A 14151-nucleotide genomic window follows, 5' to 3' on the forward strand; every position below is an offset into this window, starting at 1 on the left:
GGAATGGAACCAAAGAGGTTAGAATGAGGATGCTGCCGTTCATAAGTCTTGTTCACAGATTGGAATCAACCAGGTTAGTTTGGTACCGTAACAGTGGCTACGTCACTGCTTCACTAACTCTCGTATCATCACGGTCTTGGCATAAGGATACAATAACTTGTAGAGAACTCTGCTTCGTCACCAAATCTCCACGAGTGATGACAACCAACCAAGACAACAGAACGACGCCAACCGCTAATCTTGACCCTCTGTCTGCTTACCACCGCTAATGCGATCGGTTTCCATACCGTGAAGTGTGTGATATTCTTGTTCTTTCATTGTCTTTGCAGATCATGACTTTGGAGGGGGAGTTTTGAAGTGCCGCTGTTGAGAAAGCCCAACCATTTGCACTCTGAGGAGGCGGAGGCGTGCTTTTGAACCAAGGTGTTGCCCCACCCAACCCAGCTGATACCAGGTAACACGGTGGAAGTACTGTAGATGCTTGACTCGGTTGTATTTGCTGCTTGTCGTTGGGAAACACTCAGAAGATTGATTTTGTAGGTTATTCTCAACTGCGCAGAGAAACTCTATGGAGCTCTATGAAATAACTCAAAATAAGTTCTGTACCTAGAAGTACCATCTGCATTACGGTGTATGTGTTGCTGTATACAGCCCGTGCCTTATCATCAGAGAAACAGAATCAAAACTAATGGCCCGCTTCCTAACCCTTTCTCTAAACCAGATGGAGGTGGACGCGGTTGAGAAGCGCCATCGGACGCGTTCCAAAGGGGTTCGAGGTACGCTGCGGTAACAGTACAGTGTGTCTGTCACTCTAAACGGCCTGGAGCGTTAGCTATTGTCCACCCTACCCCCAACCCCCCACTCTGCCCCCTCCCTCACCTGGGCTCATATTTGGGGACATCAAGAGGGGACATCAAGTCAAAGTGACTGTATATACTCCGTGTGAAATGAATCTGATACGCTGTCGGACTGTACTGAAAGGGCTCAATGCCATATTCCAATTAGGAGAAATGCATGATGGATCCTGTAGTTTTTGTTAGTCCTAATTTGCCATCATTTACTGCTATTGTTATGTAGGTTGTATATAGGCTAAGACAGTACATCTAACTGCATCTGATTTGTTAATCTCTCTCTCTAGTTCCGGTGGAGACGGCAGCACAGGAGTTATTCAGGTTGGTGCCTCTCTCATTCCTGTGCGCGTTACAGTCTGTTTCTGCCCTCTTGCCAATTCCTTATTGACTTGTCCTGCCATGTGTTTGGCTTGACAATGACAGCAATGGAGTTGGCAAGAGCACAAACCGATCTGGGACCAGGCTTTACCGACACGCTGAGTGGTCAACGGTTATATATCCCAATGTGGACGCCACATTCACATCGCAGCCACATTGACTTGAGGTCCGATGTTGTATAACAAACAGCCACTGCTGACTGTGTCTTTGCAGTCTCGCTCTCATCATTTCCTCGGCTGTACAATTTGGACAAGGATCAAGTGTTTAGTTAATAATTACTTCGATGCCGTCACTGAACAGATTCTAAACGATTGATTATTTGCCTAGAAATGTTCATTGCCACTGTAGAGTAAACCAATGTTATATTGGGGGAAAACAAGCGTTATAATACACTTTGTAATCGTAATAGTGTTTTCTGTCTGGCCAGTGGCCTGAACAGTCTATATCGCTAAATAGCCTTCTCCCTCTTGATGGCATTTCTCAGTGTAGACCCCCTAATCCCTAATCTCTCCCCGCCAGTTCCCTGGCTGAAGGGAGAGAGTGCACACAAACACACACACACACACACACACACACACACACACACACACACACACACACACACACACACACACACACACACACACACACACACACACACACACACACACACACACACACACAGACACACAAGCATATACACTCACAAGCATGCACACACATCCACAGACAAATGCATGACCACACATACACACTTTTCCCTCAAATAGGTTTTTCATCAGTCGATCGATCCATGTTCAGGGCCAGGGCTGCAGACGTCAATAATGCCAATATTAGCGGTCGATGAACACTCCTGCCGCTCACAGACTCATTTATGAGTCTGCTCACCTTGGGGAGAGAAAGCTGCTGTTCTGTTCTACCTAGCCCAGTCACGCTCCTTTCACTGTGGTTGATGCGTGACGGACATCCGCCTCTACGGCGTCCATATTCGGAAGTCGTCAGTTGTCAGGCAAACTCCTAATATGGACAATGTACACCACAGATGGATGTAATCTATCGGATGGGATGATAGTGAGAGCGGGCCGCGGCTGAACGGGCCAATGGAAACTTCTGGTTCCTATAGGTGTTCCAAAGGACGTTCAGCACAATGTTCCTTCAGAGGGGCACTTTACCTTTGGCAGCCACAGCTGTCTAAAAGAAGCCCGAGGCGGACGGGCTGCTATGAAATATGCAGTGAAGTGAGTCACCGCCTGGCCTGAAGGCTGCTGGCTGTGTGTTCTCACTACGTGAATAATACAGAGCTGCTCTGGTCCAGTGCATTGCCCTGGATTGTGTGTTATGTCATGCACACATGTGTTGAGTCCTATCTGTGTGTGAGGGAATGGGTGTTGTGTCCGTGGGGGGTTTGTACATGCCTGTCGTGCCACGCATTGTGTTGACTCCTATGTCTCTTCCTTCTGTGTCTATAGCTGCCCTACTCCAGGATGTGATGGAAGTGGACATGTCAGTGGCAAATACGCCAGACACCGAAGGTAAAAGGTCCTTCTTCACTCCCCAAATCAGCCGCACTTTTCCTCCCCACTCACTCACTCATTCACTCAGCCCCCATTGAGCTATCATGGACCAATCAAGCTCTTCAGTTCCAGGTCATTGTTCCTGCACCAAAAACAAACCTGCAATTGCAATCACTGGCTGTGAAAAGTTGATTGCAAATATGTGTCAGTATATCTGAGGTCTATGTTGGATTGATGAGGGTTGATTATGGTTGCGCAACACCTATTCTTTCTTTGATTTGCTGTGGTGATTCAGCCTCAGCCAGCCTCAGCCAGCCTCAGCCAGCCCGGCCAGCCAGAGATTTACAGGAAATGTACGTGTTCATTCAGACAATACAATATATAGAGAGAGACTATAGCTGTCTTCCATAGTTAGATAGATCGAAAAAAAACAAGACCTAACCTTTTTGTTGTAATCTCGGATGTTAACAAGGCTTTGTTTACCAGTTCATAGTCTGTTATCTCTTCAAGTTCACCCGAATACTTCCACATTTCATGTCAATGATCAAATGACCAATTGATGTTAAATAATATAACATCTGCTATATAGCAGCCGCTTTTATCAAAAGCGAATTACAGTCAAACGTGCAAACATTTTGCGTACAGATGGTCCAGGGAATCGAACCCAATATCCTGGTGTTAAAAGCACCATGCATTACCAGCCGAGCTACCGAGGACCACCAAAGAAACCACCCAAGAAAGGTGGTGATAGCAAATGTAATTGTCTTGACAGCTGACCTGTCACCAGATCTTCCTAGAGTCCTCCTCCACTCAGGTCATGTTTAAACAAAAGCCTCTCCACTTGATGCTGTTTACTCCTCAGACGTGGGCTAGAGAGATTGATGCCTGTGTCTCCATGTGTCACCTCATCAAGGCATCCCCTTGAACCAGCGGGCTGGAAATGCATTTGGTGCCACAGACGAATGACACCTGCATCAGACCTCTCCCTCTCCCAAAGACCCAGGGTGATGATTTACCCACAAATAGAGGGGCATGCTGGGAGGAAAGCTGAGAGGGAGAGGTTTGTGTGTGTGAGGGTGGTATGTGTGCGTACGGGCGTGTGTGTTGTTAAGGCTCAGGGAGGAGGGTGTTCGATCCTGGGGCGGCCCTGTTTTAAATAATAACAGTTGATTGGTTAGTTTTGGCAGTTGGGTGTTCGGAGTCCCAGCGCTGATGATAGGTTTACAGTAGCCTACAACTGTACAGTGACTTTACACTGATGATAGGTGTACAGTAGCCTACAACTGTACAGAGACTTTACACTGATGATAGGTTTACAGTAGCCTACAAATGTACAGTGACTTTACACTGATGATAGGTTTACAGTAGCCTACGACTGTACAGTGACTTTACACTGATGATAGGTTTACAGTAGCCTACGACTGTACAGTGACTTTACACTGATGATAGGTTTACAGTAGCCTACAACTGTACAGTGACTTTACACTGATGATAGGTGTACAGTAGCCTACGACTGTACAGTGACTTTACACTGATGATAGGTTTACAGTAGCCTACGACTGTACAGTGACTTTACACTGATGATAGGTTTAAAGTAGCCTACGACTGTACAGTGACTTTACACTGATGATAGGTTTACAGTAGCCTACGACTGTACAGTGACTTTACACTGATGATAGGTTTAAAGTAGTCTACAACTGTACAGTGACTTTACACTGATGATAGGTTTAAAGTAGCCTACAACTGTACAGTGACTTTACACTGATGATAGGTGTACAGTAGCCTACAACTGTACAGTGACTTTACACTGATGATAGGTGTACAGTAGCCTACAACTGTACAGTGACTTTACACTGATGATAGGTTTACAGTAGCCTACAACTGTACAGTGACTTTACACTGATGATAGGTTTACAGTAGCCTACAACTGTACAGTGACTTTACACTGATGATAGGTTTACAGTAGCCTACAACTGTACAGTGACTTTACACTGATGATAGGTTTACAGTAGCCTACAACTGTACAGTGACTTTACACTGATGATAGGTTTACAGTAGCCTACAACTGTACAGTGACTTTACACTGATGATAGGTTTACAGTAGCCTACAACTGTACAGTGACTTTACACTGATGATAGGTTTACAGTAGCCTACAACTGTACAGTGACTTTACACTGATGATAGGTTTACAGTAGCCTACAACTGTACAGTGACTTTACACTGATAGAAAACCTGACTAAGGTGGTTCTGCTGTATCTTCCAGTTTCAACTAAGATGACACGGGCACAAGAGATGCAAAGATATTTTTTGTCGTTACTACACTGTGCTACTAGCCTGAGCTCTGCTGTCATATTCCATCTCTCCTGTCCCCCTTTCCCCCCATGCCTGTTAGGAAGGTAACCAAAGTCACCCAGATGTAGTGACGTACAGTGCCTAAAAGTATTCATACCCCTTGACTTTTCGCATATTTTGTTATGTTACAGCCTTATCCTAAAATTGATTAAATAGCTTTTTTCCCTCATCAATCTACACACAATACCCCATAATGACAAATCAAAAACAGGTTTTTGCAAATGTATAAAAAATGTATTAAAAATAAAAAACGGAAATAATTCATTTAAATATGACATACTACATTTACAAATACAGGCACGCCTGTATATGTGGAGTTCATTCCTTTCTTCTCTGCAGATCCTCTCAAGCTCTGTCAGGTTGGGGCGGCAGGTAGCCTAGTGGTTAGAGCGTTAGAGCGTTGGACTAGTAACCGAAAGGTTGCAAGAACGAATCCCAGAGCTGACAAGGTAAAAATCTGTTGTTCTGCCCCTGAACAAGGCAGATAACCCACTGTTCCTAGGCTGTCATTGAAAATAAGAATTTGTTCTTAACTGCCTTGCCTAGTTAAAAAAAGGTTAAATAAAAAAGGTTGGATGGGGAGCGTTGCTGCACAACTATTTTCAAGTCTCTCCAGAGATGTTCGATCGGGTTCAAGTCCGGGCTCTGGCTGGACTCAAGGACATTCAGAGACTTGTCCTGAAGCCACACCTGCGTTGTCTTGGATGTGTTCTTAGGGTTGTTGTCCTGTTGGAAGGTGAACCTTTGCCCCAGTCTGAGGTCCTGAGCGCTCTGGAGCAGGTTTTCATCAAGGATCTCTCTGTACTTTGCTCCTTTCATCTTTCCTTCAATCCTGACTAGTCTCCCTGCTGCTACCACCATGCTTCACCGTAGGGATGGTGCCAGGTTTCCTCCAGACGTGATGCTATGCATTCAAGCCAAAGAGTTTAATCTTGGTTTCATCAGACCAGAGAATCTTGTTTCTCATGGTCTGAGAGTCTTTAGGGGCCTTTTGGCAAACTCCAAGTGGGCTGTCATTTGCCTTTTACTGAGGAGTGGCTTCTGTCTGGCCCCTCTTCCATAAAGGCCTGATTGATGGAGTGCTGCAGAGATGGTTGTACTTCAGGAAGGCTCTCCCATCTCCACAGAGGAACTCTGGAGCTCTGTCAGAGTGACCATCGGGTTCTTGTTCACCTCCCTGACCAAGGCCCTTCTCCCCTGATTGCTCAGTTTGCCCGGGCGGCCAGCTCTAGGAAGAGTCTTGGTGGTTCCAAACTTCATTAATTTAAGAATGATGGATGCCACTGTGATCTTGGGGACCTTCAATGCTGCAGACATTTTTTGGTACCCTTCCCCAGATCTGTGCCTCGACACAATCCTGTCTCGGAGCACTACGGACAATTCCTTCGACCTCATGGCTTGGTTTTTGCTCTGACATGCGCCGTCAACTGTGGGACCTTTTATAGACAGGCGTGTGCCTTTCCAAATCATGTCCAATCAATTGAATTTACCACCATTCCAATCAAGTTGTAGAAACATCTCAAGGATGATCAATGGAAACAGGATGCACCTGAGCTCAATTTCGAGTCTCATAGCAAAGGGTCGAATACTTATGTAAATCATGTATTTCTGTTTTTTTATTTTTAATACATTTGTAAACATTTCTAAAAAACTGTTTTTGCTTTGTCATTATGGGGTATTGTGTGTAGATCGGCAATTTAAAAAAAAATCTATTTCAGAATAAGGGCTGTAACGTAACAAAATGTGGAAATAGTCAATGGGTCTGAATACTTTCCGAAGGCACTGTAATGTGATTCATTTGAAACCCGGCAGCCTATAGTGTGAAAGCTGTGGAGGAAGAGGTAAAGCCGTGGAGGGAGGCGGCTGTGTCTGGGTGTAGTAATGAGAATCACTGTCGCCCACACCGCACACACATGCGCATGCATGTTTGCACTCACTCACGTTCGCGCACACACTGGGAAGACGATGCTAGCTATTTAAGAGTCTGGCGCCATTAGAGCAACCTCAAGACAGGGTCTACTGTTTGTCTGCCACAGCCCTGCTCTGTGAAGTAATACATGAGACAGAAAGAGAGCGAGAGGGGTTGGATGACGGATGAATGGAGGGAGGGAGGGAAGGAGAGAGATAGAGAGGAGGGTGGAATAAGGAAGGAGAGAGATTGAGAGAGAGAGAGAGAGGATGGGGGAGACAGATTGAGAGATTGAGAGAGAGAGAGAGAGAGAGAGAGAGAGAGAGAGAGAGAGAGAGAGAGAGAGAGAGAGAGAGAGAGAGAGAGAGAGAGAGAGAGAGAGAGAGAGAGAGAGAGCAACAAACACAGTGGGAGAGAAATAGAGAAGTAGAGAGGGGTTGGATGGCCGGCCTACTTCTCTATTTCTCTCCCACTGTGTTTGTTGCTCTCTCTCTCTCTCTCTCTCTCTCTCTCTCTCTCTCTCTCTCTCTCTCTCTCTCTCTCTCAATCTCTCAATCTGTCTCCCCCATCCTCTCTCTCTCTCTCTCAATCTCTCTCCTTCCTTATTCCACCCTCCTCTCTATCTCTCTCCTTCCCTCCCTCCCTCCATTCATCCGTCATCCAACCCCTCTCGCTAAGGCATCACACATGCCTACATTTCCACTGATCATATGTGTGTGCAGTTGAGGTTCTAAAGTACTTTCTCCTATGTGACAGTGTGTGGCTCAGATGTCAGACAAACCATTGGTATGCAGGGTAACTGCCCTGGTCTCAGAGGGTTTAGATCCAGTTCTGCATCACAGGACTGAGTGTCATTTCTGGTTCACTGCAGCAAGTCACTGCACTGACTAGTCACATGTGTTCTGATTCGATTCCCAAAATGGGGAAGCAGGGAAGATAGGTGTGGAACCAACCAAAGGGACATGAAGGGAAGAGATGCCTTCTGCCTGTTAAATATTAAGGATTAATCCTTCACCTTAGCTCTGGTTGGCCCTCCTCCCTACAGTCTTGCAGCACACAATAGGACAGGTTCGAGAGAGAGAGAGAGAGAGAGAGAGAGAGAGAGAGAGAGAGAGAGAGAGAGAGAGAAAGTGCGAGAGAAAGAAAGATTGAGCGAGAAAGTGAGAGAGAAAGTGCGAGAGAAAGAATGATTGAGCGAGAGAGAGAGAGCAACAAAGACAGTGAGAAATAGAGACATAGGGCGGCTGAAACGCCTACATTTCCACTGATAATATCAGATGTGCAGTGGACGTTCTGCAGTAGTTGATGTGTTACATTTATATTAATTATACAGAAATAAGTATGAACATGTATAGTACTGTAAATCACTCTGAATAGGAGTTTCTGCTAAATGACTCAAATGTAAAAATGTAATAAACAAATCAGTGCATACATGAATCTAGAAATAATCACAGGCTACACATCTAATCAAGGTGTAAATTAAAGCCAGTTTTTGTGTTATATGTTGACATCGGTACATACAATATTCTCTCTGTTAAATATTTCTGATTTGGCGTCTTATCGTTTTATTACATGTCTTTTCCATCGCCCATATATTCTGAGAACATAAAGTCTTAATATTTGGTCTAAAAGTGAAATACTTCCTTCGTAAATCCACTGGTTGGTAGTGAGCTGATGGGGGTCTATGGTGAGCAGCTTTTGTGCGGGTGGGACTGCCATGTCTAGAGCTGGCGCTCAGTAATTGCCTAGGCTTTATGCAGATGAGGTTGAGTGCAATCTCTCACTCCCTCTCCCTCCCTCCATCCCTCGCTCTCTCTCACACTGACTCTCTCTCTCTCTCGCGCTCTCGCGCTCTCTCTCACTCACAACCCACCTCACTCCCACTCTCTCTATGTCTGTCTCTCTCTCTCTTTCTCTCTCTATCTGTTTAAAAAAATGTTTGCCAGGCCATCATTGTAAATAAGAATTTGTTCTCAATTGACTCGCCTGGATAAATATCTCTCTCTCCCTTTTTCTATCTCTCTCTCCACCTCCCTCCCTCCCCCCGGTTGATGTATGACTCATATGGACTGAGCCTGCGAGTGGTATAATTCAGGTCCTGACAGGTAGCACTCACTAAAACGCTGGGAAGGGAGCCAAGAGCTGGTAGCAGGCAGGCGAGGCGGGGGGGGGGGGGGGGGGGGGGGGGGGGGGGGGGGGGGGGCATAGTGCTGCAGAATGGCCTCTCAATGTGGAAAGTGAGGACAGCCTGCCTAGGCATTGAGACAGAGTCACTCCACACACCTAGCATTTGCGTTGCCTTTTGTGAGAGCTACTTGCAACAGGCTTTTATTCCATCCAAGCTGTTGTCTTTTCTCACTTAGAGATCGTGGCCGGGTGTACGTTGGGTTGTTGTCCACCGATTAAAATAAAGTGTGTGTAATTACAGTTTTTGTTGTTAGATTATTTAATACCATGGAAACATGTGTCCGATCCTGAAACCAATCATGTTTAATTCCGAGTGATGATAACATCTTTTCATATATTAGGGAAGATGGTCTATACTTGGCATCTAGGTTTCTTACTTATGAGTTGCACATATTAGGAAATGGAGAGGGGAATGCTATAGTATTACGATAGACATTACTGTAGTATTTACTGTATGGTTTTTGTGGACTGTAGTATACTGTAGTATTCTTCTTTGTTTAGCTAACCAACAGATGGGCCTTGAAGAATCGTATTCTTGTTTAGCTAACCAACAGATGGGCCTTGAAGAATCGTATTCTTGTTTAGCTAACCAACAGATGGGCCTTGAAGAATCGTATTCTTGTTTAGCTAACCAACAGATGGGCCTTGAAGAATCGTATTCTTGTTTAGCTAACCAACAGATGGGCCTTGAAGAATCGTATTCTTGTTTAGCTAACCACCAGATAGGCCTTGAAGAATCGTATTCTTGTTTAGCTAACCAACAGATGGGCCTTGAAGAATCGTATTCTTGTTTAGCTAACCAACAAATGGGCCTTGAAGAATCGTATTCTTGTTTAGCTAACCACCAGAAGGGCCTTGAAGAATCATATTCTTGTTTAGCTAACCAACAGATGGGCCTTGAAGAATCGTATTCTTGTTTAGCTAACCACCAGATGGGCCTTGAAGAATCATATTCTTGTTTAGCTAACCAACAGATGGGCCTTGAAGAATCGTATTCTTGTTTAGCTAACCAACAGATGGGCCTTGAAGAATCGTATTCTTGTTTAGCTAACCACCAGATGGGCCTTGAAGAATCGTATTCTTGTTTAGCTAACCAACAGATGGGCCTTGAAGAATCGTATTCTTGTTTAGCTAACCAACAGATGGGCCTTGAAGAATCGTATTCTTGTTTAGCTAACCAACAGATGGGCCTTGAAGAATCATATTCTTGTTTAGCTAACCAACAGATGGGCCTTGAAGAATCATATTCTTGTTTAGCTAACCAACAGATGGGCCTTGAACTGTGTGGGAGACTCATGTCATTTTGTCCTCAACTCTCGAGTTTCAGGTTGTATTAGTCGCATGTAGAGGACACACATGGTATACACCGTCCAACAAAATGCCTACTTGCAGGTTCCTTCTCAACAATGCAACAACAATAAGAACTAATAAACATTTTAGCATAAGTATAATACAGAAAGGCACAATTTATAGTCCAATATTTACACATGTTTTGTGGAATTGGGGATTGGGAGGCAAGTCTTTTTTGCTACACAGTATGCTAATCTAAGGGTCTGAGGGGTTTGTTTGTAGTCTATTTCTGTTTACGGATTTATCCATAACTGTTTTCAACTGTGAATCTTATCCAGAGGTCTTTTTATGTGTGCTTTTTTTCCCTGTGAAGCACTATACTGCCTCTTCACACAAAACTATGACATGAGGTCCTCCTCCATCCTCCTCAATCTCCTCTGCTGCTACGACAAAGATAACATTTATACTGGTAGCCTGAATGTGTCTGTGTTTATATATATGTGTGTGTGTGTGTGTGTGTGTGTGTGTGTGTGTGTGTGTGTGTGTGTGTGTGTGTGTGTGTGTGTGTGTGTGTGTGTGTGTGTGTGTGTGTGTGTGTGTGTGTGTGTGTGAGAGTGTCTGTGTGAGAGTGTCTGTGTGTGTGTGTGTGTGTGTGTGTGTGTGTGTGTGTGTGTGTGTGTGTGTGTGTGTGTGTGTGTGTGTGTGTGTGTGTGTGTGTGTGTGTGTGTGTGTGTCTGTGTGTGTCTGTGTGTGTATGAGGACTTTTTTGCATCAGTGATGGGTGTTGTAGGTTGGCTGATGACATTGGTCTGATGGATGTTCTTATTCAGGCACATCAGAGGACCTGAGCTGAGGAGGACTCATTCTGACCAAAGATGTCTATTATATTGACAAGATATTTGAGTGGCTGCTCTAACAATGGAAATACATGTCGTCAAAGATTGAAGGCAGGCGGCAGGAGGCGAGATCAGGTGGGACCATTCTTTTTATTTATTTATTATTATTTTTTACCAAATTTTTCTCCCCAATTTCAATCTTGTCTCATCGCTGCAACTCCCCAACGGGCTCGGGAAGCGTCCTACGAAACATGACCCGCCAAACCGCGCTTCTTAACACTCGCCCGCTTAACCCGGAATCCAGCTGCACCAATGTGTCGGAGGAAACACTGTTCAACTGATGACCGAGGTCATTCTAACCAATGAGAGAGCAGGTACACGTGTGAACAACTGGCACAACTCAGATATAAAGTCATTTCTTTCAAAGTTGCCGAAATGCCAAGTGCATCCACTTATATCAGTGCTTAACAACCAACCATTACGAAACTTCTATTCGATCAAATAAGCTTCATGGAGCACATTAACGATTACATGTTTGGTCACCAAATTTGACACTATCATTTACCTCCATACTAAAATTCCTCACTTCGTGGTCTTATTTTTGTGGACAGATTTTGGGTGGAGTAAACCCTCTTGCTTCATCTCTTCCTCTCTGTCCTGACTCAAGATTTCACTAGTACTTCCTGGATCCATTATTCTTAGCCACACCATTGCTGCATGGAAAATGTAGTCAATGCTGACTGGACATGTATTCAAGGCATTTATCTGCTTCCTATCTGTCCATATATTCAAAATAGTAAATAAACAGCTAATATAAAACACATATTCAAAAGAAATACTCAGACCAATCAAGCACGGTTGTCAGATACTCTTATTGCTGACATTCCATAACATTCATTATTTGTCTTCAGGAATTGTAGTCAATCACTGCAGCCTGTTGGTTGTTGTCTGTACGTGTTAGATAGCCAGAGAATCTCCATCACAGCGTTCTACAGACATATATTGTGTGTTGCCTATGCAGTAGGGAGGAACTGAGGGCGCCTGCGCTGCAGTGTGACATCCAGAGCCCTCCAGAATGCAGAATACCAGCTCTGCTTTTGTTATGCTTTTGGGGAGGGAGGAAGGGTGAGAGGGAGGGGAAGAAGAGGAGAGAGGGCGATGTCTGTCAGACTCAGAATCACTGCTTTCTCTCCCTCTCCCTCTCTCTCTCTCTCCTTCTCTCTCTCCCGCGCTGTCAGTCTGCTCGGATGGCAAATTCCACTCCTGAGGGGGAGATCACCATGGTGACAGCGCTGTGCCACACATGCCTGTGGATGCTGCTGCAGTATAGGGCACAGAGAGCAGGGCGCTCCTATGGCAACTCATATACAACGAGAGCCGCACGCCGCTCTCGCCCACACACCCCTGTGGTGCCATGAGCCGTTATGGCAATGTGCAGCTAGTGAACAGTGTTTATGGTAGCATGGAAACCGCCGGAACATGCCTTTGGTAACCCAACCAACTAAAGGAGACAGGTAACGTTGCAACAATTCAGAAATTCAGTTGAGACTATAAACTTGTACAGCACCAATCCCATAGAAATGTTTGAAATTGTTAGCTAAAAAAGAGATTTCTGTATTTCCTACTTTGACGGAGCTAGATTTTATATGCCTCGATAGAGGCTACTGATGACAGAAGCTCCAGAAAAGGTTCAGGTTCTAAAAGGCTCTAACTTGATGATTTTCTTCAGGCATCAGAGGACTAAACCAGAGGATTTGTTCTACAGGAGATTTCTCTGAGGGAAGTCATTATTATCTCCCCAGCACTGAAAGCCGTAGACATCTCTTATCCCTCCCTCCCTCCCTCCCTCCCTCCCTCCCTCCCTCCCTCCCTCCCTCCCTCCCTCCCTCCCTCCCTCCCTCCCTCCCTCCCTCCCTCCCTCCCTCCCTCCCTCCACATAATTACAGCACAATCCCTCTCCAACATGTCTGCAGTGTTCCCTTATTCAAATGTGGCTTAATTACCTGTGGAATTTTAATTGGTGTGGCCTGCCTGTGGGAGACGTTGAGGTGTCCAAGGTCATACTGAGCCGAGCATGCACACACACACGCACACACATGCATGCGCAAGTACGCTTGCAAGCAAGCAAACACACACACACACACACACACACACACACACACACACACACACACACACACACACACACACACACACACACACACACACACACACACACACACACACACACACACACACACACACACTGAGACAGACGACAGTCTGCACCCACAAGCTGTTTGCCTAACAGCTATAAGATAAATAATATTGGTTAACCCAGAACTAAAGTCTTGCGTAATTGGTCAGATGCTCGATTAAGTTCTGGGTCCATACATGTTAATTGAAGAGATGGAACGAGGATCGGAACCAGAACAAAGAGCTTCTCCCTCTCTCTTTGCAAGTTACAGACAAGTCTACGGGCCAAATGCCCCCTCTTCTTTCCCAAATTTCGAAAGATGCTAACACCTGTAAAATAATGATTTGTCCAAGGCACCGGATCTAATGCTGTTGGTAATCTCACGCATCCCGTTGTATCGTGACAGATCTAAGGTACCATTTATGTTTACGTGGTCTGTCCACAAGAGATTATAGGATAAAAGGAAGAGAGGAAGAGAGGGATCATACGAGGGGAAGACACCAGGGCAAAATAAATGTCAGATGAATGCAAATGAAAATGGATCCCTCTCTGACCACAGCCTGTGCTCTCCCTGCACATCTTTGGCACCTTCTTTTTGTTCTTATTCTCTAGTCTGTACAGCTGAATCGACAATAAGAAATGGATCTACCAGTTGCACGGGTGATACGTTGTGTGTGG

At 45.0% G+C, this 14151-nt stretch overlaps 1 protein-coding gene across 1 annotated transcript in view; it reads left to right on the top strand.

Moving 5' to 3' along the window:
- Positions 1 to 721: 721 nt before the first annotated feature.
- The window catches only part of myt1la (myelin transcription factor 1-like, a), a 40980-nt gene continuing 27550 nt past the window's right edge, over positions 722 to 14151 (top strand). The window contains exons 1-3 of the mRNA XM_038968728.1: positions 722 to 776; positions 1139 to 1172; positions 2678 to 2740. Coding sequence (XP_038824656.1) covers positions 722 to 776; positions 1139 to 1172; positions 2678 to 2740 — 152 coding nt within the window. The remainder of the gene's footprint in view (positions 777 to 1138; positions 1173 to 2677; positions 2741 to 14151) is intronic.

The sequence above is a fragment of the Salvelinus namaycush genome, chromosome 29 (assembly GCF_016432855.1).
Source record: "Salvelinus namaycush isolate Seneca chromosome 29, SaNama_1.0, whole genome shotgun sequence".
NCBI lineage: Eukaryota > Metazoa > Chordata > Actinopteri > Salmoniformes > Salmonidae > Salvelinus > Salvelinus namaycush.